This window comes from Notolabrus celidotus, chromosome 7 (genome assembly GCF_009762535.1).
Source record: "Notolabrus celidotus isolate fNotCel1 chromosome 7, fNotCel1.pri, whole genome shotgun sequence".
Classification (NCBI taxonomy): domain Eukaryota; kingdom Metazoa; phylum Chordata; class Actinopteri; order Labriformes; family Labridae; genus Notolabrus; species Notolabrus celidotus.
Genome location: NC_048278.1, coordinates 16451586 through 16475528, shown reverse-complemented (window position 1 = coordinate 16475528; position 23943 = coordinate 16451586). Strand labels below are relative to the sequence as shown.

At 38.6% G+C, this 23943-nt stretch overlaps 2 protein-coding genes across 4 annotated transcripts; one reads left to right on the top strand and one right to left on the bottom strand.

Moving 5' to 3' along the window:
• The first annotated feature begins 149 nt into the window (after nucleotides 1-149).
• On the top strand, nucleotides 150-15114 carry LOC117815879 (phosphoribosyl pyrophosphate synthase-associated protein 1-like). 3 transcript variants are annotated; one of them, XM_034687875.1, is made up of 11 exons: nucleotides 151-496; nucleotides 797-880; nucleotides 4335-4387; nucleotides 4531-4597; nucleotides 6274-6446; nucleotides 8483-8598; nucleotides 8744-8799; nucleotides 9060-9205; nucleotides 11907-11977; nucleotides 12551-12697; nucleotides 14609-15114. In XM_034687875.1, coding segments are annotated over exons 1-11 (1074 nt in total). In that variant the 5' UTR covers nucleotides 151-494; the 3' UTR covers nucleotides 14768-15114. The 3 variants fall into 3 exon arrangements, with proteins under 3 accessions (XP_034543765.1, XP_034543766.1, XP_034543767.1); XM_034687876.1 differs by having other exon boundaries at nucleotides 777-880; XM_034687874.1 differs by having other exon boundaries at nucleotides 150-880.
• Nucleotides 15115-17627: 2513 nt separating this feature from the next.
• Nucleotides 17628-19173, bottom strand: rasd4 (rasd family member 4). The gene has a single exon (XM_034687877.1). The coding sequence runs from the start codon at nucleotides 18860-18862 to the stop codon at nucleotides 18236-18238; it is 627 nt and encodes a 208-aa protein (XP_034543768.1). The 5' UTR covers nucleotides 18863-19173; the 3' UTR covers nucleotides 17628-18235.
• Between the last annotated feature and the right edge of the window lie 4770 nt (nucleotides 19174-23943).

Below are 23943 nucleotides of genomic sequence, written 5' to 3'. Positions count from 1 at the left end.
TTTATCCTCACATTTTTTTTGCCGTTGCGCTTTAAATTTACGTCAATGAAATCTCGCATCCTGGTTGGACAAATCACATTATCACACGCCCCCTTTTATGTTTATTCAGTCTCTGATTGGTTCTCTTCAACATCACTCCTTCTCTTTCTGCACCCAATGAACGACGTCTCCTGGCGTTTTTCCCCCAGCTCTGGGACCGCATTGCTACAAAGTTTACTGAAGCTACATTTGAGTGCTATCGGCAGAGATTTGATTTTATGACATATTTGTAGCGCTTGAGAAGTTTGTTTTCCAATTCAAACCACCTTAATGACTTTATAATCCGCTGTGCGCATGCTCTGGAGGCGAGAAAGGCTCAGTGACTTGTTCGGAAACACAAAGCTCAGTGTTTTTTCTGCTGTCGTTGTAGTGGTTCACGGTTTTTTCTTCTGTTGCTGATCGATGAGGAGGTTTTTGACTCGCTAACAGCAGCACGAGTGTTGCTCCTACGTTGCATGTATGGCATGTGCTCTCATTTACTCAAACTTTTACAGCGTTACATTACACAGCTACTTTAAAGTTTTCAGCTTCTTACCAAAACAATGCGTGTAGTGTTGGGGGTTGAAGTGTAGCCTACCCATAGTGTTGAATTTAACACAGAAACTAAGGATAAAACGCACGATTCTGACGTTATTTTGGAGAAACGTAACCCACAACCACATTGTCTTCATAGCAACATGCCCATTAGGCGTTTTGGGGGTCACAGGTCTCTTGTCTCTCACTCTCAAATTTCTAAGCTGTCGTATGGTTACACCAGGATGAATGTTTCAAGGACTGGATACCGTGTTTTCTCTGCCAACTCCACTACCGCCTGCACAGAGCTGGCTAAGAAGATAACGGAGTAAGTGAGCTTCAGATACATTCATTTCATGTCTGTAATACAGAGGATTAACCTGTCTTTGTTACCTGTCAGTACACCTGGGACTCAGTCTGCAGGCTGCAGGTAACCTCAGGCTAATGGGTGTGTTATGTGTTAAGATAAATACAGTTCTGGAAGACAACACAAAGTAGTACACGTAGATCAGGGGTGTCAAACTCATGTCAGTTCAGGGGCCACATACAGCCCAAGTTGGCCGGACCAGTAAAATCATAACATAATAACCTATAAATAACAAAAACTCCAAATTGCTCCCTGTGTTTTACTGCAAAAAAGTACATTCTGAAAATGTGCACATTTAATTAACTATCTTTTTACAAAAACAGTTGTATTTTTCGCCATAGTGAGTCTCATTGTGGGGCCAAATACTATATTCGTTAAGCACTGAAACCTGCTGCGAACACACCAAACACACAGGTTTACCAGTCACCTGACACGTTTACAGCACAAGATCAGATAGGTTATAATAATGAAGAAGGTAAAGTTGACTATTATGGACCCCCCTCCTCCAGCATGAACAGTTGGCTTGCTGAACAGTGTTGTATGCAGGGGTCCAAAAAGTCTGAATTTTTACCGGATTGTGCAAACTGCAAATATTATTTTTCCTCACTTTGAGAAAAAACAGTCACAGAGCGGAGTTCAGGTGCCCTCTGTCAGCTGTTTGATTGTAGGATAAATTTGAAATAGTAGTTACTTTAATTGATAAACTGCAGTTTATGACTTCTCTGTAATTTTTTCACTTTGCAAAGTCATCCCTAGGGGCCGGATTGGAACCTCTGGTGGGCCTGTTTTGGCCTGCGGGCTGTATGTTTGACACCCCTGTAGATAAACAATATTAATGAAAAATGAACACCATGTGATACACTGGCCATGTAGTAATCATAATGCAACTACAGACTGGATGACACAAGCACTGGAGTTTGGTTTGTCTGTACTAAGGAAAGAAAAAAGCCATCCTTTGGTATTGCATGACATTTTTATTCAACATTGCAAAAAAACAAACTACAATGTGGGTTGTTGTGAACTTCATTGTTTGTACAACTTGTTTAGGATCAGATGTGACATACAGCCAGACTCTTACCTTGTCACTTGCAACCTTACTAACACAAGCATTGATCAATACTTTAGAGGGGATACACTTTGGCAAAGCTCATTATAATCAGGGTTTTATTTTTTGTCATTGATTTGGCGCAGTTTAATTTATTGAATATTACACTCAGATTTGACTATTTTTAAATGGGACCCTTCTTTTAGCTTTGCAAGTCGTCATAGTTAACTCAACTCATTTTTATTTATAAAGCACCTTTCATGCACTCAATCATGCAGCCCAAAGTGCTTCACAAAAGTACACAGACAGAAAACAACAACAACAGATAAAAATGATACAAGGCTAAATCCAGATAGAGGAATGTGATAAGAAATGCTTAAAAATTGAAATAAATGTGTGCATACTTGAGCATTAGATTTGAGCTAGAAACAGATGGTGAAGAACACAAAAAGCGAAAAAACTAAAGGGGAAAATATATATAATAAATCAATTTCCAGGCCCTAAATAAAGTCAGCTTTATGACCTTATTTTTATATTTATTTGTGTAGTTGTTGTAGCTATTTCTCTTTGTACATTTTCCTTTAAGTTTGTTTCTGCATGAGTTATCAAATTCTATACTCATGGATGTGTTAAAAATGAATTGTTTGTATAGAAGATAATCTTAAACAAATAAGATGCAAACTCATCCATGCTAATGCTGACATGCTGTTACGTCTTTTTGTTTTTGTCTTTTTTTGTGTTTGTGTATTTTTTTTCTTTACTCTATTTCTTGAAAACCATTACATAAAAAGTATTTAAAAAATTTATAATAATAACACAAATAATAACTAAATAAAATAAAATCAATCAGTTTAATAAAATCAAATAAATACCAGCAAATAAAAGAATATAAAATAATTAAAAGAGAAGAAGATATAATAAAAATGGTACTAAAACAATGGTCATCAAAGTAATATTGCAGGCAAGGGCTAAAAGGAAACCACTCCAAGTTAAATGCCAGATTAAAAAGGTAAACACTGTCCACAATCCCCCATTCCCCTCATAGAATAAATGCATAAATAGTTATCGTACCATGTAGGTGTAAGATTTGTTCCATTAGATCACAACTAACCCAGAGTTTTTGTTTTATCTATAAAGTGAACATGAAAGATTTGGCGTATTAGATTAAGAGTACTGCACAGGTTTTTGTCTCCGCCTGTGACATTCAAAGGGCCTGTCAGTGAGAATCCTTGTGATCAAAGGAGAGTACAGTGCAGACACTGCTGTGAGAGTAAGCAGATTACACATACTACACACTGGATGTTATTATCCCAGCCAGACATTATTAGATGGACGATGACTCATGAAGCATTAAAATAGCTATAAATGAGGTAGAAAAAACAGTGAAACCAGGTGGCACGCAGCCAAACTTCATCTGTTTTGTTGTCCTTCTGAAACCCATAACTTGCCGACCCAGTATCCTCATCTGTGGTTGGCTTACTGCATTCAAGGAGCAGCCTTGTTTCTGTCTGCCCTGCGGACTTGTCCGACAGCCAGGAAGAAGCTGCTCGCAGAGTGAGAAACAGCTCAGCTCTCACTGTGTTTGGCAACGCTGCAGAACATTTATTGGGTAGATTGCTGCTGTTCTGTCAAGAGTATATATTTTGTGGAGCAAAGGTTGAAAAACATTCTGAGCATGTGGAACATGTTAATGAATAATCTGAATATTTACTCTGAGGTGCACGTGTTGTCTTGACTGTGTGTAAACAACCCTGGAACTCATGTCATCTTTGTTTTCTTCATTTTTTTTTTGAGTGTGCCCAAAAGGAAGCATGTCTGTTTCACAACTTTGAAAAAGCACTGTGTGTGCTTTGAACAACCATCAAGTTCCCTTCATTGTAATTGGTGCTGATATGTGGCTATTTAGTATTCAAATTAACAGTGTGATTTTCTGCCCAAGGCAAGGCTGTGTTCATGGCGCCTGGGCCTGTCTCGTCTGACTTTGTGCAACAAGACCATTCTCCTCTGAGTTACAATCTCAACTTTGTTTTTGCCAAATACTTTTAGAGGACTTGCAGTTTATCCTGTTTGAGGGTGTTGACTGAAATAAAGGCAAATGAAATACCTTCATGATTAAACCTTGGCAACTGGGCATGGTGTTTGAGAAGTTTTGGCAAAAGCGTATGATCATATCATAGCTTGCAAAGTTATATGGCAGTTAAATTAATTTTTATTTGATTGCACATTGTCATTTTCAAAAATAGGAACCACTTATATTGTGCAAAGTATTTATAAACATCAATTAATTTAACTCATAAAGGTGTGTTAGTGTGTGTGTTTTGGTGTTTTCAACTCTCTGCGGTCTGTAACCTCTAACACTGTTTTTCCTAGACGTCTAGGCGTGGAGTTGGGCAAGTCAGTGGTTTTCCAAGAGTCAAACAAAGGTACATCGGATGAATTTCATTAAAACACTCATTAAAATTCATTAATTCATTGAAATGACTGCCTCTCATAAAGAACTGTGCTATACATTCCTCACACTCAACTTTGTATTTGATCGTGTTTTCTTTGTCTGATTTATTTTCAGAGACTAGAGTGGACGTGAAAGAGTCAGTCCGTGGACAAGACATCTTCATCATTCAGACCATTCCCAGGTAAGACAGAGGGATGGTCATGACAAACTACCAGAAAAATGTCCTGAAACTCTGGGACTGTTCTTAGTTCTTATGACCAGATTCACTCTAAGGATGGGCATTTCAAGCCAAAAATACTATTCAATAATCACTGGCATTTATTCAGCAATTATTTCTAATGGAGCTCTCTGACAGCAGGTTTGAAACATCACGTTGAGACAACAGCTACTAACACAACATTTGTTGTGCTGCAGGTGTAGACCAAGCGACAACCCCCGGTCTAAAAATATGAGTCCAAGTGCTAAAAACTGCAGTTCATCAAGGATGCACTTGAGGCTGGTTCCGAAAGTACCGGAAACCACATACACACCAATTCAGGAAAGCCAGTCTTTACAGCAGAAATAAACATGTTTACAGCCTGGTCCAAAGACGAGTGTAGTCTGATTAGCTCACCTCTCGATTGGCACACACTGTACGGGGCTGAATTTTTTTTCTAACGCAGCAATTTCGAAGATATTTAGATTACGAGTCTTCCAATGAGAGGCACAGCTGACTTGACTGACAGGCGGGAACACTGTAGCTGTTGGCTAGGAGGCTCAAAGCCCGCCTCTTTACGTCACAATCGACAGCAGCAATATGGCTGCCGCCGAGGATTGGCTTCAAAAACAGTGCTTCAGAAACAGATGGGTGACGTCACGGATACACTTCTGAAAATGAAGTGTTGGGCCCTGCCAGTGCAAAAAATCAGCAAAATTGAGACATGTCCTTGATGTGATAAAAGAAAGGAGTGTTATCACATTGTTGACAAAAATATATGGATTTAATTCCGAAAACCTCTTTACTTGTGTAATTATTAAACAGCACAAGTGTATACATAATTGAATGACGTATCAAAATATCTCCTCATGTGCTTTTACCCTAAGTTTGTCTTATTCTGTGACATATCAGATTCCCATCACATTAATGTGCACTGGAAATCTGAGTCTAAATGCAGCCTATCATTTACATGAAGTTAAACAAGCAACATAACACTACAGCAACTTCACTTCATAATGCCTAGTCTCCTCCTAATTAATTATTAGCTAGACAGAGAAGCGCTTTCTTAAAGATAACTTAGAGTTCACAGAGTAGACATCACATGTTTGAGCTTCCAGTATTGAGTGTGTGCAGATCCAGCAGCCATTGACCTGGCTGTGTGGGATCTCTGGTTTCAACAAGCCGTCAAAGCCCAAGTGTCTTTTACAGTTTCGTGTTACATCAACAACTCCTCGTCTGTCTAAAGTAGAGAAACTGGCCAAGTCATCAAAATAAACCATCACTATTGGATATTATTTTTTTAATTTAATTATTCAAAAAAGTTCTATGATGTATCTTGTCTTACTTGCAAGTGCTTATTTCTGACCAGATCTTCATATTAATGTCATGTGAGGGAGAAGATGAAGTTGTGTTTTATTTGTTGATGACCCAGTAATTTTGGAAGTTATTCTTTGCTTTAGGCTCAAAGGAAAAGACAGTTAAGGTGGAGTCCAATAACAGGCCACATTACGAATAGATAATCTTGTGAGCAAACATTAACCTACAGGCTCATTAGCCCACATGAACATATCTATCTGTACCTCCTGAATCTACCTTAAGTACTTACTATTGAACACCAGCACAGTGCCTCTGCAATCTTTTAAACTGAATGTGTTTCTCAGAGATGTCAACACGGCCATCATGGAGCTGCTGGTCATGGCGTACGCCCTGAAGACCTCCTGTGCCAAGAACATCATCGGGGTCATTCCTTACTTTCCTTACAGCAAGCAGTGCAAGATGAGAAAGAGAGGATCCATCGTCTGCAAACTGCTTGCATCCATGTTAGCTAAAGCTGGTACGGACTGTGTTTTTTGTTTGTCATTACTAAATTGGATGAAATCAGAGGTAAATTCTGAATATATTATGAATAGGGGTGTTACGATTCATCTACTACATCGATGTATCAATTTACATTCCTATGATCCGATTACATCGACCAGTGCTCGGCAAGTTGGCCTTCCGAACGACAAATACCGATCTAACATCGTTTTAAAAGGTAATAAATCGATTGTATCGATACTAGGAAATAATGCATTGGATTTAAGCATGGCAGACTTTACATGGATGTGTTTTTTTTGCACTTTTAATGATAAAGACGTTAAATGTTACTCAATTCAGGCTGCCTGTCTTTGACAACGCCACGCGCCAGAAGACAAAAAAACATAGCATGGTGGATGGCATTGGAGAAGCCGGCGAGCGAGAAATTATCAAGCCACCATTGCGGTCTAGTGTGTGGAAACACATGTTCTAAATAAGTTGCTCGCTGTTTGTAGGATATGTTAAGGTCAAGTAAAGAAGTACAACGGCAACACCACAAATCTAACCAACCACCTACTAAGGCGCCATGGGATTTCACACAACGCTTATATCCATAAATAATTTATACCTGATTCCTTTACAAGAAACAACAGGAATCTAGGACTGCCCAGTATCAAGGTATTTATTTCACAGTCACGCTGGTTGAATTTTTGGCCAAAAGGGTACTGAATAGATTTCAAATCACTGAATCGTTTCAGATCGTATCATTCTAAATGAACCAAGATCATCCTTTAATTGTATCGGGAACCACAAATCATGATACGTATTGAATCGTTGTTTAAAAGAATCGTTATACCCCTAATTATGAATTAGATTTTAGTGTGCTGATTTAAGGGACCAGAGGAGATACTAGGTTCCTTGACATTCGCAGTAGGCTGATCATTATTCAGTGCATGAATGTACATGTACAAGTCCTGTACTTTTATGAAATTTTGGAAGTCTACTGCCAGAGCTTCTATTAATTCTGATGTTGTTTTTTTATTAATGTCAAGCACTAACATTTTTACAAGTTAGTGGAAATGAACTTGAGGTGTATCCAGCCTTTGAAGCTTATAGCTCCTCTTAAAGTATATCCCAAGCCTTAGATGCACATAACAGTGCATTAAGCTATGTATAGATTATACTTTGTGCACTAACTTACGTGTTGGCCACAAGCCAGAGAATATACTGCTTTTCATCCTGCTAAACTTTACACATACAATTTTTCCCTTTCTCATTCAATCTCTGTATTCCCACTACAAAAGAGATGTTTCAGTTACAAAATGTACTAAATCTTGTATTCAGTGTAGCATAGGACGAGTTGGACTAGTTGATAGAGGTGTAACGGATCACAGTTGATGTGTGGTTAGTGTGTGAGTGAGAGGGGGCGTGAGAGCAGGCCTCCATGTTTAATAGATATTAGCAAGATAGTAAAAAGATTGCATTTTGCTGCACGGAGAAGGTGATCGTCTTAACGGTCTCCTTCAGAAAACACCATAAGTGACACCTGCACAGCAAGCATTCAAAGTTTTCCTAATACAGACAGTTTTGGATGAAGAAATTAAACAGACCTGATGTAAACATATATTGCTCTATGTTTGCCATTTCTTCCTCCAAGCTGCTGGTTAGAGACAAAAAATCACTCCACTCACTGAAACACTAATGATGCACTGTACAAGGACAATAATTATGTCCTGTGGAAGTCCAAAAACGTGAGCAGAGTGGGGATACAGAGGAATTTACTTAACTGAGACACAGTCAGGTCTTTTCAGGCTTTTGTTGAATAATGAGAGTCTTGTTATTGAAATGCATGGAGACACATTGGGATTTGTTTGTGCCTTGAAATGCACAGTTAGAGTTGGGTCAGGTGAGGAAGAGAAATGTTATAAATATCTCTCTTTCTTTTTCTTGACTAATCTGAAAAATGATCTGAACCCTTAATCCATGAACCGAATTGAACCATGGCATCAGTGATCTGTTACACTCGTACAAATCAATGACCAAGGATGCACTGTGCTTCTTGTGATATTGCAGGTCTAACCCACATCATCACCGTGGACCTCCACCAGAAAGAAATCCAGGGATTCTTCAGCTTCCCTGTCGACAACCTGAGAGCTTCCCCCTTCCTCATTCAGTACATTCAGGAGGAGGTGAGGCGTCATTTCACTGCATGGTGAAAAAACAGGCATTGTGTTGCATTTATAATGTTTTGCTTCACCTCAAAGAATTAATTTTGGAACCACTTTACACCACTTGTTTAAAATCAACGGTTTAATTCCCTTTCTCTTTCCTTAGATCCCAGACTACAGGAACGCTATAATTGTTGCAAAGTCCCCTTCAGCTGCCAAGAGGTAATGAGAAAGCCTGATGCCCTTAGAATTGCAAGTCTTAAATGTCTTCTGCTGTCGTAGTGACCGCTTTCTTATCTCCGCTTCACATTAGATTGTGTATTTTCCTATTACTACTTCCTGTCTTTTTCAAGTCTGTCAAGGCTTCTGTCCAAACCTCTTTCTTCTCTCTTTTTTTCTGCCTATGTATTTGTATTTGTTTGTTTGTGTTTAGTTTGTCAGTTTCTTTGACTCTTGTGTGACTGCATGTCTGTCTGTCTCAGAGCTCAGTCCTACGCTGAAAGGCTGCGGCTGGGCCTGGCAGTGATGCACGGGGAGGCCAACCATGCGGAGTCAGACATGGCCGACGGGCGACAGTCTCCACCCTTGTCCCGCACCACCACAGGACACACAGGCCTGGAGCTGCCATGTAAGACACACATCACAGTTTTATGTAGCCTCTCACATTCATTTAGAGAGATTTGTTAACACCGACAGAACTGATTCTGTTCTGTTGGGTGGAGCTAGGATTACAGATAGCTATATAATGGTCAGTAGCTGTATTTGCAGAATTCCTTGTATGTGTTGTTCACAATTTACTCTGTAGATGAGTCCTTTAAAATATCCTGCGTTATTTCTAGGTTTCTTCGCACCTATAAACCTCTCATGGATTGACTAAATTAAGGCAAAGTCTCAATGCTGGCAGTCCGTTAGTTTGTTTTTTGGTGTTTGGATTTGTGCGGTCATCAGAATGTGTGAATCAGAAGTATGCCATGTGCAGCTTATGTCTGTAGCTTTACAGATATCTTCAAGCCGAATTATTCCCCCCTTAAAATGGTTATCAAAAGCACTCAGAAACATTCTTTGTAAGATCCAGATACCTCTGATTTAGGACTAGTAACAGAATTTACCCTCACTGGGATACAATTTTCTCAGAAACTGCTTAAAATAGACATCTATGACCATGCCGACCTTGATGTTTCACTCACACACTCACATGCACTCAGTCCCCACAGCATGTGGCAGGTCAGCCCTGCCTCAGGCCTTGTGTTAGCCTACTGTGAAACACTGCAAGTGCTGACTGCCATGACTGACCCCTTTTTCTTCCACAGCCACATTTATTTCATCCTGTTCTCATGTTGCCCTTTTTGCTCTCTTTTCAGCTCACTTCATCATTTCTCCCCCTTCAGCCTCTTCAACTTGAAAATGTGTTTTTTCTTTTTGTCAGCCTTATCTTTTTCTCCCCAGCTGGAGCTGAATTGATTCCTTTCCAGCTTTTTCCCCTCTGCGTCTCTACATGTGCATTGATTACCTGAAATGTCAATTTCTTGTATAGAAATGCTTCTCACAACTGACTGCTCCCTACCTGTGATGTAGAAGGTCCTCCTCAGAAAATCAGTGGAAGAGTTAGCTGTGGATTTCACTCTCGCCCTGTGATGTTTTGTCTGATGTTGACTATTTTTTGTTCCCTCCTTTCTTTTGCCAACGCAGGCAGCAGACCTCATGTCCCATTCCCTGGGATAGAGCTCCCAAGTATGATCAGAACATTTGAATGGTTTCGTGCTTCTTGTTTATTCTTTGTCTCACTGCATGGAGTGACAGAATGTGTTACTGAGGACTTCCACTTACATTTACATCCAGAAATGTATGATATTTATAATTAAAAATGACTGGTTGACTCTGCCGGAGCCACATCAAAGCTGTCTTAAATGTTGGTGCATCCTCACTGATGAAAGGTATTTCACACACTCAGCCCAGCTCACTGCAGAGCAGACGTTACAAAATAATTTCAGACGTGTGAATTTGTTCTGCTCTGTTCTCTGAAAAAGCACCTCGTCTCCTGCACAACGGAAATTAAAAGCCTATTTTTATATTTATCAATCGTTAATTTGGAATCTGTGTGTCACAGACTTGTCCGCCCTAAACATGAGACTTTAGATATTAAGATAATTGAAATACTGTCCGTATTAATTAAAACACACTGGGTTGAATATGGGCCTTTTCTCCCCAAAAGTTTTAATTACAGTTGTAGGAAGCCCTCAGTCTCACATTGTCTCAGTTGGAATACATTTCTTTTCTGTTATAAGAATTATTACTTGACTGTGACATGAATAATATAGCTAACAGTGTTGTGGTTGCCACAGTTGTCAAAACTTCAGGCATCCAAAGATGAACATTTAAGGGGTTAAAAAAGAGTCAGTGGAGACAGATAGTATCTTGTTGAACAAAGCTATTTATGACTCATGCTTCTTAATTTGTCTACTAAATTATGCAAAAGCAATATACTTGGCACTCCACTGATGATGATTAAATAGGGCTTTTAGGTAACTAATTGATTTGCATTTATTACCTAAAGCCAAGTAATAATTTTCTTTGCCTGACATTTATGATATTTTGAAAAACTCACCTCATGTTTTCCATTTGCATCTTTTTTGACAAGTCCTGAGCTCAGAAGCTGCTTGATTTATTCATATAAAAAAACAACTGAGTTTAGGTTGTCAGTGTTAGGTTTTGAACAGATTCTTTGCTGAATGGTTGTGTGATTGATGGGAAAAGACCTCTGTGTGTGCCTTGCTGATGTTTGGAAAAGGGTTCTATGTATAATCAGGGCCTGAGTGCAGGTTCTAGACCAGGATCAGTCATTACTTGAGAACTTTTCATTCCTGTTGGAGTTTTGAGGGCCTCGATTACGGGGCATGTAGAGATAAGGTCCAATTGAATTGGTTATTTTTGTAACCTCAATATTGCAATGTGAAAAAGGGGTTTGGTAAGTCTTCAGATAATGATCTTTCCTGGTCTGTGGTTCCTCAAAGAGTCTCAGTTCCACACCCTCTCCATCTACCACTAAACCCAATCATAAGCAGTAGCGGCATGTAAACTCTTCAAAAGAATTAGCAGCTGCACAAATGGATTTCAACCAGAGTTACTCGTGGTTGTCTCTTTTTTGATTGGTGCTTCGGTAGATGGAAGCTTGTTGGTGCAGAGAGTTTGCATGATGTTTGCAAGTGTTTCAAATCCCTTCTCATAAGGTTTTCCTTTCATTTCTACCTTCCTTGAAGAATCTGATTGGGGCACAGGATAAATCTGGCTCTTTGTCCACAAAGTAATTTCTCTCTAATTGTGTCTTTCAGTAATGATGGCCAAGGAGAAACCACCAATCACTGTTGTCGGAGATGTAGGAGGCAGAATCGCCATCATTATTGTAAGACCTTCAAGCTATTATACCATTTATTTTCTGTTATAGCAAGTTAGTGTTTCATTGAACAAATTATTTGCATGAAGTATTAGTACTTGAGAGAAACAAAAATCATGGATTCAATTTCCAGGCGGTCTTTAATTATACTTTTAGAGTAAGATGTTCACATATTAATCAGTGATTAAATTATATCGGGGAGGCTTCACATGAGCAGTTACGTGTGACAGTGTATCTTCATGCGTTATAAGTATTATAAATATGTTATGTGCAGTTTTTTGGGGGGTTCACCAATTTCACTATTTGATTTTGTCATAAGGAGGGAAATACCAAAAATTACCATAGCAATGGAAACTAGTTCTGGTGATGTATAAACTCAAATCATATTTATGTAAATAGACCAGTCAAATATGTTTTGAAAATCTCTCCTTGAAATGCCAAAATCTTAAAATTAAAATGATATGTTTACCTCCCCCCTCCATCATATTGTCATTACATTTTCCAGAACCTAGATTGGGTTATTTTCCTTTTGACTCTGTTCCCTGTGTCATGTCATTTTTAACCATGTGGTCACTTTCTCAGGACGACATCATAGACGATGTGGAGGACTTTGTGGCAGCAGCAGAGATCTTGAAGGAAAGAGGAGCCTACAAAATTTACATCATGGCCACACATGGTCTGCTGTCTGCGGAGGCACCCAGACTAATAGAGGAGTCTGCCATCGACGAGGTAAAACCATGTGTTGGTGGCAAACTTGTCTTCTTATCTTCTTCCTCAAATTAAATTTCAATGATCAACATAGGAAACGAGATGAATTATACCTCTTTTAACTTAAAAATAGATAACCAAGTCATCTTGAAATAATGAACATGCGATAAGCAAAGGGGGCATCATTAAGGACACAATTAGATCAGCCTTTTACCTCCCCAAAATGTGAAAAAACACAATTCATTATTCCTGCAAATACCTTTGACTTTTCTCTGTTAATAATTCATTTCTAATTTTTGTTAATTTTTTGTAATTCCTCAAAGTTTCAAGCTACACATGCAAGACAATTGATATGATTTAATTTATACGTCAAGAAACACATACCAATCCAACAAATCAACAGCAGAAATATTAAGACGCTTGAAAAGGACACCCCAGATAAGCTTCAAAAAGCTTCTGGTTGGGGGCCCAACATAAATCAAATAATAAAAAGTGAATACACAAAATACAACAAATAAGACAACAAACAACACAACAGTCACTAAACACCACATTAGTCCAATATAGTTCCATGGTGTAGTGTTTTTAGCACCATACTGTACCACCCGAAACAGAGACAGCTCTCTACAGTATATACCAGCATCAGGTTTTTCAAATACATAGGTTAAATTTAAAAATGCGAAACAAGGAGAAAAGGGCAACAGAATACCCTGACAGACATGAGTACACACAGTAACACCAGTTAATCATATAACTTGGATGATGCACATCTATGATTATTGCACTCAATAATTATTGAGTGCTTAGATTCATGTCTCTGGGATATGTAAAGCTAGGAAAGAGGTGAAGATGGGCCATCATCCAAAACACTATTAACATTTTTGAATATTTAGTATTTTTTACTGATTACAAGCAGACAAACTAATGCCCAATCCTTAACTTGAGTCTGTGTGTATTAATTATAAACCTTGTGTAATGATTTTTATTTATGTATTTATTTTAATTGACTTGAGCCTCTCAATATCTGTATTTGTAAGACACGGTGTGACAAATGTCTTTAATCATTAGGGAATCCTATGTCATGGTAGTGACATTATGAGGTGAGATTAATAACATTAAAATAGTATACTGAAATATGTAATATACTGTTTAATTTATTGTGGCATTAGTTATACTTAAATAATTCTTTGGGTGCACAACCTCACACTGCCTCACCAATGACACTCATGTTTTAGCTGCAGACTTCTTAAGTATAGATGGTAAGGTTGTGAAAGAAGCTCCATGATTTTTCTATGTATTTTCCTTAATTTTAGTTTAGTAAGAATATGTAGTTCTATCTTTAAGCACTTTAAGAGTTATACTGTGTGTCTCAGTTTCCTAAAATCAAGTCTCATTGGTCCTCAGTCAAACCGGGAGTAGTTACAGAATAGCCATGTTAAGGACTATCTCAAAGCTTTAACTGCGGCTCGGAGGAGAGAGGATTGCTGAGAGAGGAGGGAAATTGGAGGAAACAGATCAGATCACATCGTGAGCATAAATTAAAAAGCGTTTCACATCTGTGTTAACAAAATATTGAGCATTAATCTCCTAAAATCAGTAAAAGAGTATCACTTCTGAGTTTTATATCTGATTTGTTTTCTGATTCACCATCTATCATGAGACTATCTTTCCTCCGTAGGCTCACATGAAGCGATGTCAGTTTGTGATGATGCTGCGAGCGGATCAAAGCTGATCAGCTGTCCGTTGGCTTTAACAGATGTTTGTGTCTGCACACATGCACTGTTAAAATTCATATTAAATACACAGTAACAATGTTTTATCTCTGTGTGTCAGCTGTTGAACAAAATCCTTCACATGAAGAAAAATGCTTGAATGCAACTTACAAGAACTGAGAGTTGTCTGTATACTGAAGCTGTCATATTGCGCCCTCAGGTGGTGGTGACCAACACTGTTCCTCATGAGGTGCAGAAGCTGCAGTGTCCAAAGATCAAGACTGTGGATGTCAGTATGATCCTGGCCGAGGCCATCAGACGCATCCACAATGGAGAGTCCATGGCCTATCTGTTCCGCAACATCGCTGTAGATGACTGAGGCAACACACACACATAAATTCACATTCCTGCTTTACCAACATTACCAAGAACACACACTCTGATGACCAAGATCCAGGTTAACTCCGGCACGAGCTTTATTTTGTTGCTCCTGTTTGCTGATAAACATGTTAACAGAAATTGGCTGTTTTATGTGTTTGCTGTACACTTGAAGCAAATGCTTAATTTCTCTGTTACATAGTGGGACTGCACTAACAATACAAACTGTTACACTTCACTAATATATGCTTCCTTTCATTTGAATACATAAACAGCACAACTAACTGTATCGTGCAGCCTCTCAGTAAGCTGCAGAATTTGGCAAATAAAATGATTATTTTGTGGTGAGTAATTGTCCGTCGTTATTCTAATGTGGATGTTTGAAGTGACAATACCAGGCTGTACTAACGTTAACAATTGAATGAATGTAATGCAGCACTACATTTGGCAGCAGTGAGTACTGGGTTTGCATTTCAAGTGTGAAGACATTTCTATAACTGTCAAAAATGTGTGCAGTACACCAGCCTCATGCCTGAAACTAGATTCTCAGTAGCGGTTTCAGTTGAAGCTGAGGCTGCTTGCTTTGTGAAGCATGAATGTTACAGTTCAGTGTTTAGCTGCAGTTTGATCGATGAGATCAAGTTTTTTAGTCGTTTATTGATTTTGACTTATTATAGAGGACAGCACTTGTCAGAAAATACAGTACAGTGTTAGAGAAAATGAGGAAAGCTAGAGCTGGGTGTTGGAATTCAATTGCTGCAATGTGCCCCTATTTGAATGTGTGTGTGTACATCCTGATACATGTGTTTCACAACCAGGAGAAACGGTCAAACTAAATATTTTGTATGCCAGGTAAAGTAACTAGACAGCTCAAATGATCAAAATACGGCAATCAGTAATTATAATTTTTTGGATGTATTATAATAGTGGTTGAATCTAGTCTAAAATGTATTGATTCCTTAAAAAAAAAAGAAAGAAAAAAAAAAGCATGTTATAAATAGGTGCTCATTCACAAGTTATTCTTAAACATTGACGCATGACCAGAGCAGTCAGATTAAATTTAAACATGACAAATCATAGTTATTTTTGCTCTTCCACAAAAATAAATGTATGTGTAAAACCTGCTTCTGAATGGACCAAAATACTTTCCAGTTTCCTTCCAAACATTACACAGACTGACATTTTACCAAACTCTACCTAAAACTCTTGCCGTGTTCTGCCAAAGACCCTGAACTTGTTCTAAACGCCTCAGAGCTGCTTTAATCTGCTGAGGAGCTTTGACCAAGTCCAGGGGCAAAGACGTAGAAAAAAATGAGTCCAAACTGTACAAGTGGCCACCCTCTCTGCGGGTGAAACGTAACAAATCAATGCTCATAAAAGTTGTTTAGTCAAAAAAATGTACGCAAAATGTAAAAAAATCTTCAAATATCCTTCTCGGATGGAAATCAAAGTAGACTTCTGTGTAATGAGATGACAAATCCACACACCTGCATGACTGTGAAGCTGCAAGGCCCCCTTCTCTTCACAAATGATCAAGAGTGGAGGCGGAAGAATGTTTAAATGTGGACTGAAAGAGGAACTGTCTGCAAACGTTAAGCTGGCTACTTCCTCAAATTAAAACAGGAAACTTAGTTCAGCCTAATCTGATGGACTGGAGAGTGTGCGTGTGCGTGTGTGTGTGTGTGTGTGCGTGCGTGTGTGCGTGTGTGTGCGTGCGTGTGTGCGCGTGCGTGCGTGTGGGCGTGGGGAGGGTCTTAAAACCTGGGCTGTAACATGTCACTGCTCTGCAGGTTGCATTAAGGGGAACTGTGCACAGCTATATTGGGAACTTAACAATGATCCATGCTGTGAACCAGTTTAACAGGAGTTTAGTTTTTAGATTTTGTGATGCTCTGAGAGAGTTAATGTCAGTGTACTTACAGGATGGAACCTAGTTAGCAAAGTTCACACTTATTCATTGATTTGCATGTCACACTTACCCTCAGCTTAAAATGGAATAATTTCCAGTGATGTGAAACTGTTTATGATATAACCAAAGCTGTTTAAGTTGTCTACCTAAGTTTAAAGGTGTTTAAAAGTTCAAAGAGCCTGCTCTGATTGACTCCAGACAAATCCCATCACTTCAGTGATGATGGGGAGTCACATAAACCCATATTTCTTTGGTTGTCAGAAAACTGAGGTTACTTAAGAGTGAGGAACACAACAGATTTAATTCTATGTCAACACTGACACCTCACTTTAGGTTGAGATTTCATAACAGGAGACATGAACTCCCACTAATGTGACCAGTTCAAGTAGATGTAATGTGTGCTTTTCATTCACAGATGGCAGCAGAGATCCAACTCTGAGGACACTAAGGGCAGAAGGCACTTAGGTTGTGCTATAAAACTATGTAATTCAAGTAGTGCTCTGGCTTCAAAAGGAAAAAATTAACATGCTGAAACTCTACTATAATATTAAGTATTTATATTGCATCAACACTTTAAGACTTCTAATGTTAAGAGTGAAATCCTCCTTAGTTTTCTGTTTATCTTCTGTATGTCTGTACCCTCTTTGTTTTACAAGCATTGCACTAAATGTATGTGAGATAATTAAGTGCAGCGCTGTTATTTTTCTTTGAAATATCTAATATCTAATTTTCTATGATCATATTAACTTTGTCCGACATATTTGTAGCTTCATTAACAACAAAAAGTTCACACAACACATATCACTTTTATATATTTCTATATTTTATTGCACTGTTCAATCCACATTCAGTTTAAATATGAAAAACAAACTGCAAAATAATAAACGTTAATAAACGTGGCATGTTTCCATTGTTAAAAAAGATCAGATTCATAAAAAAAGATGGTTTCACAACATTTTTATGCTCATTAAAAAATGAAAAGTACACCTAGAGTTAACTTTTGCATTTCAACACTTCTTTAAAAACACAAGGGTTATGTCATGCCTATTAGAAAATTTGACTTGGATACAAAATAATTGTAAACATAATATGATGTGCTACAGCTGAATCATTAAATAAGATCAAACATACAACCTTGGCACAAACCACAACACAGATACACACTTTTCTGTAAGTTGACAGTTTGTTGGAAACAGCCTAATATGGTGATGCTATTGAACATTTTGATGTTATACATTGATCGAAACACAAGCAGCATGTCACCAAATAAGCAGCAACAACATTACATTGAGTAAACAACTGAGTAGTAATTTTTTCTTTCTTCTTCCACTGGCTCTCTCTCAAAGTCCAGCATTATCACCCTCCTCTTCCTCAGTTTCCCACATGTGTGCTCTGAAGTTTCTCTGTTGGTCCAGACTCATTAATCTCAGTCAGGCAGTTCTTCAATTCTCACATTCTGACAGAGACAGTCAGGACTTTGTCTTGACACAACACAATCCTCAGTCCTCTCATCTTATGTCCTCTCTGGGAAGCAAAACAGTTCAACTGCTCCGTCTCCCATTATGACAAAATACAGCTGTTGGTTTTGTTCATGGGTGGCCGGAAGTTGGTGTCTTTTGGGAAGGTCTCCCTACGTCTGCGTAATGCGGGGCTGAGGCGACTGGGCAGGTTCGCCTGCTGCAGCAGCTCCTTGAACACCTCCACCACGTTTTCATTCTCCTTCGCTGAAGCCTCCAGGTAACTGTTGTTCCAGTCCAGCTCCACGGTTGACAGCACGTCCTCATTGGACACCTGACGCTCTTCCTCCCGGTCCATTTTGTTCCCTACCACCACGATTGGAGTGTATTTGTCCTCCTTGATTTCCAGGATCTCATCCCTGAGGCTCTTCACAGCTTCCAGGGACTCTGGGTCATCCACGGCGTACACCAAAGCGAAGGCATCGCTGTTTTGGATGGAGAGCTTTCGCATGGCTGGGAAGGAGTAGCTGCCACTGGTGTCAAGAATCTCCACTGTGATCTTGACCCCTCCAATGTCGTACTCCTTGCTGTGCATCTCCTCCACTGTGCGCCGGTGTTTGGGCTCAAATTTGTCTTGGAGGAAGCGTTGGATCAGGGCTGTCTTGCCCACTCCTGCTGCCCCAAGAAAAACCAAACGCACCTGTGTTTTCTCCTTCACCTCCAGAGACATGCTGCTCTTTTGTTTTGAGGAAAAAGTGAGAGATAAAAATATCCAAACACTGTCTCAGTCTACTCACTTCCTCTACAGTGGTTACAGCACCTGCTGCAAATTACAACACCTGCCACTGACTTCTACTTTTCTAAATTGCTTCCTTGTAATCTTTTCTGCAGTTTCTCCTGAGTCTTCTCCTTGAGCTTCTTGCCTTGATTTTTTTCAGCTTCCAGTTTGGTTTAAGCTGGCAGAGGTTCTCTGTTGAAGCTGCTCAAAGTTGCAAAGTGAGTGCTTCTTCTGTGTCTGATCCCACACACCGCATTTTATGCCTGTTTTGGTGAGCGAGTGTTCATGCCCTCCTGCTGCTGCAGCCAATCAGCAGACGGCAGCATGACAAAGTGCAACAGCCAGGCAACCAATGAAGACAGAGCATGTAAATCAGTACACAGGGACAGGGGAGGTGCTTTCTGAAAGCAAATGAGCAGCTTATAGAGAACTGAAAATACTGAGGTGGGTTTTAGTTATAATGTCCAGTGGTCATAGAAGACCTCAGAGAAAAAACATCATCTGTGGATCAATGCTTGACAACGAAGAGACAAATAATCAGCACCTCCAGGATTTTGATGCTTTTTTCGGGGAATGTTGCTGGCTAAAATGCTTGATTTAGTAAGTTGCATGCAAGCTTTCACACATCAAAAACAATGAAAATGCAAAAGGATATAAATATTGAAAAATAATTGCATAAGAAATGAGTCATCCATATAGGTTTACCACAAAAACTCTAGATTTACAAAAGTACAAGAAAAACATTTTCTTTATAAATTAAAACAGTGCTTCTTAGAGGCATTCCTCAAAGCACAGAAATTTAAAATACCAGACACAAATCAATGAATGTGAAAACTGCACGGTTCATGAATGAGAATCAGAAACGAAGAAAAAACTTTTGTTCAAAGGTGAGTCAATGCTGTATTGATTAAACTGATTTACTTGATATTTTCTGCTACAGTGGAATGAATGGCTTAATAAGTGAGTTCAGATATACTTTCTCATTCCTTCTCATAATATAAAATGTTCAGTCTAGTGTCAGTAACACTAGTGCAACAGTAGGTCAAAATTATTGCTTGTTCATTCATCAGATCCTTTCCAAAATCCAACTGAGTCCTCATTCATCATTGCTGAATGTTCCAATGAGCTTGATGAAAAGTAAAGAAAGGGCCACTAGTTTTTGTGAAAATCAACACAAAATCAAACAAACTACAAATTAGCAGGAGGTAAGTACTTTAGGTTGTAGACAAATTTTTTTAAGGCTAATTTATTATCAAGTATACATGATGGTAGAGCTGGGCGATATTAAAAAAAATGTTGTGTTATAACATTTTTCATATCAGTTGATATTGAGAATTGTCTGGATAAATATCAGATTATCATTTTATTTAAATTTAAAGGCAGATTTGTGGTCCCGAGTGAAAGTTGAAGAAACCAGACAGTTTGTTAGCTTGTATTTGGAATTTAGTTTTCAGATAAGCTTCTTAAAATCCATCATTTCTGACGGTGCTAACAGAAGAAGGTCTTTTCTGTAAGATGAGATTTTTGTGAAGTTTTAAGGTTGTAGGGTCATATTTTTCTCAGGTTGAGATCATTTGCATAATTTGATTTCAATTTACAAAAAAGAAATATCAAATTGTATGCTATCTATCAGTTTAGTAGAGTATTGTTTTGAGTAGTGCACTATCCTTTAAGATTACAAAGAGTTACGGGCAGAGTGATAATTTTTCCCACAGTACATTGAAAGCATCACGGTCATTCAGTGTTCAGTTGTACTACGGTCGCGGTGGACATTAAACGTGTTTGAAATGCACAGCAGAAGTTGTCTTCCTGCTCTTCCTTTACCCACATCATGAACGTGTATATAATTAAGTGTATTAAGTAAGAATGTCATCCTTTCTAGTGGTGGGGAGGTGAATAACAAGTTTGAATATATCAAATATTTATCGAACATTTGTTATATTTATATCGAGAAAAACTATCACGATAATTATCGTTATTGATTTATCGCTCAGTCCTACATGGTGGTGACCAGCAAGGGCAGAAAATCTGCAAAGGTCAAATGATCTTAAATGGGAGAAACATGCTGCAAATACTCAAATTATGCAAATTCAAAAAGCACATACAGATTTCCAAACAAACACAACAATGGGAACATACTGCAAATGAAAGACCCATCCTGCAAAAGTAAAAAATAACTATTACCTGCAAATGTGCTGTAAATACACATATGTCAAAAACACACAAAACATGAAAACATCTGCAAAAGATAAACGCTGCAAATACAGACTTTTTAACAGAAGTGCTCCAGGAAGTGGGGGCACTGAAGTTTTCTTGTCATTTTACCATGCAATGATAAACACTGCAAGGGCAGAGTGTGTCTGATGACAATGTCCTCATGTCTACTGTGCCAAAACACAGCTTTATAAACATGTAAATAAATCCTTCTACCTGTCTTTGCTAGTATGACTGGAGAACCTGCAGATAGTCAGCCCATTGCAACACTATAGTCACTCACACAGGTTCTTCTCAAGTATAAGTTAGTGGTATCATTCCTCCAGTAGTGAGAAGGAAGTCAAAAAACAGGGAAACTTACAACTTCCATTCAAAGAGCTTTTCTGTCGATGCATGACTCTGTGCTAGTCACCTTCAGCTTCCCTTTGGGTCCAATTAGAAGTGCTGCATTGTTTGTTAATGTCTAAGAACAAATCTGTCCTGCTTTAAGTTTCTCAGAGTCTGTTCTGGAGGACTAAGTCTGACTCGTGATCCTCCTAAATTTCCCCCAGGACTTCAGTTATCTCACAGACTGCGACTCTGTGTGCCTTGTTAGCTTCGCCAACAGCGTGGAACCAAGATAACCCCTGGGGAAAAATGTAACCTCTCCCAATGTGTACCCCCAACATTCACTTTTAATACCCTCTCATACAGCGTATCCTCAGGGGGGGCTGCTGTAACTGCTGGGTGGTGGAGCAGAGCTAAGTGTGCTGGGAATATTAACTGTGGATTTCCTTGTCCTGACACACAGTGTGAGATTCGCTAATGGCTACTGTATCACGCCTGTGGAATTTACATCAGGGTTTCTGAACAGCTGATAGTTGTAATCATGTTGTACTCACTCCAGAAGTAACACATCTTCACATATCCAATGCTTTTTAAATAGGAAATCGTACAGAACTAAACTTTGTGTGGTAACTGTTCATGTGTATTTGTGAATCTGTGGCAGAGCACAATTCCTCTAGATATGGCTTTGAGCCAGATACTTTACTATTCATACAATTCTGCTCCATCTGCTTCAGTACATTTAAGAAGGCAGGACTGTTCAGATTCTAGTACATTTGATGATTTGTGGTATTCATACTTACTAATTATTCAGCGTTAACTTGCGTTTCTGCAGCTTTTTACATTAACACAGGAAAACAGTCTGGGTGGAGAGCAAAAGAGGTGGATTGCAATGCAGCTGTTATAAAATCTCAAACCCTTCAGCTGTAATCTAACGACCATTTAGCTTTAACAAGTGTCTTTCAACTGATACCTGCATGCAAGTGCAGCCGACAATCTATCCTTCAGCTTAACTCTATCTCCATTCCTACTTCCCATATTTCAGGTCAAACTTTCAACAAAGACCCAGAAAAGGATGTCTTGACCCCAAATCACTTATTGCTAACTGCTGGCAGCAATACAAACCTCAAAGAGTAGGCTGGGACTGATACTGTCATTACAAAATAGCCAGGAGGTTCTTTATTGTCGTTTTTATCTAACCTTTTCAAGGTAAGAGTACATTTACTCCTTCTGGTTCACTGCAAAAAGCAAGGTTTTTAATAGATCTCTCATGCATCAATAAGGGAATTCTCTGTGTAAATGCACCAGAGGTTCAAGTTTATCCTTTGTCATATGTCATGCCAACGCATTAGATTATGCATAGCATATAATAAAGTGTGAAAAACAGAGGCAATTCATAACACTTCCACATGGGCTTCATATTTTGAGATCCGAGGGTTGCGGCTTGCTCGACGTAAAAGTGATGTGTTTTACATTTGTTTTATGCCTTCAAAGTACTTATTTCCCTACTTGTAAGTACCAACAGATGTATAACAATATCTTCATTTATATTTATTTTACCAGTGACGCATTGCACAATATTATTGAATCTTAATCCTGCCATAATCTAAAATAGTACAAACTCACGATGACTCTAGCCTTCTGTGTCTTCATACGCACACACGTGAAGCATTAATAAACTATTTATACAGCTGCTTGTCTGGAACACATGCAAAATGGTGAAAACACAAAAAAATGATATGATCCCCTTTATCTTGACTTCGGGTTTAATATTTAAACATATGATAGAATCTTGGATGACACAACCTGTTGACAAATTATCTTGTTTTTCTGTATTAGACAAGCCAAAGTGTCTGCTGTCAAATACGGTCTACTCTGCCCCACTGTAAATCCACGAACCCAAATTTAATTTAAGAATGCTGCAAACTTGTATGTGTTAAATAAAAAGTGTAAACACATTGCCAAAGAACACTGTCGTTAAGAGCGTAATATTAAATAAATGAGGTCCTTCCATCTGTGGCTACAGGGTGATTCCATGTGTTTTTCAAATGTCATTATATCTCATATCCTCAGCTCTTATTTTATATTTCTATTTACAGACATGGTGCCTGTGGTGATGATAATTAACAGATGGCATTGCTTGTTAGACTGAAACAAATGTTCAGCTCTGATGTGTGTAAAGAAAAGAGACGCCGTTCTGGGCCATTACACAGACTGTCACAGAAGAAACAAACACTCCAATCATCTCAGGGAATTTATTTTTACCCAAAGATCTTTATTGTGCTGTATATTCTTGTGATAGCATTTCTAGTTCATGTGTCTTAAAACAGGATCTCTATCTGTTTTGTCCTTTGTTCATTTTTTTCTGTTTTTCAATCATCAGTTTGCCCGTTTACTGCCTATTCAACAGGGTGTCCACATGACCTGTGTCGTGCTGCATTTACCATCGTGCTTCTGTGAGTGTGTGTTTATCTTTTGGGCTCCTGTTGCCATAG

Bases quoted from the DNA above. Each gene is read 5' to 3' on its own strand.
- LOC117815879 (XM_034687874.1), top strand. From the start codon at position 717: ATGCCCATTAGGCGTTTTGGGGGTCACAGGTCTCTTGTCTCTCACTCT. The intron at 8,599-8,743 runs GTGAGGCGTCAT...CTCTTTCCTTAG, and splicing joins TTCAGTACATTCAGGAGGAG to ATCCCAGACTACAGGAACGC. The intron at 8,800-9,059 runs GTAATGAGAAAG...TGTCTGTCTCAG, and splicing joins TCCCCTTCAGCTGCCAAGAG to AGCTCAGTCCTACGCTGAAA.
- rasd4 (XM_034687877.1), bottom strand. From the start codon at position 18,862: ATGTCTCTGGAGGTGAAGGAGAAAACACAGGTGCGTTTGGTTTTTCTT.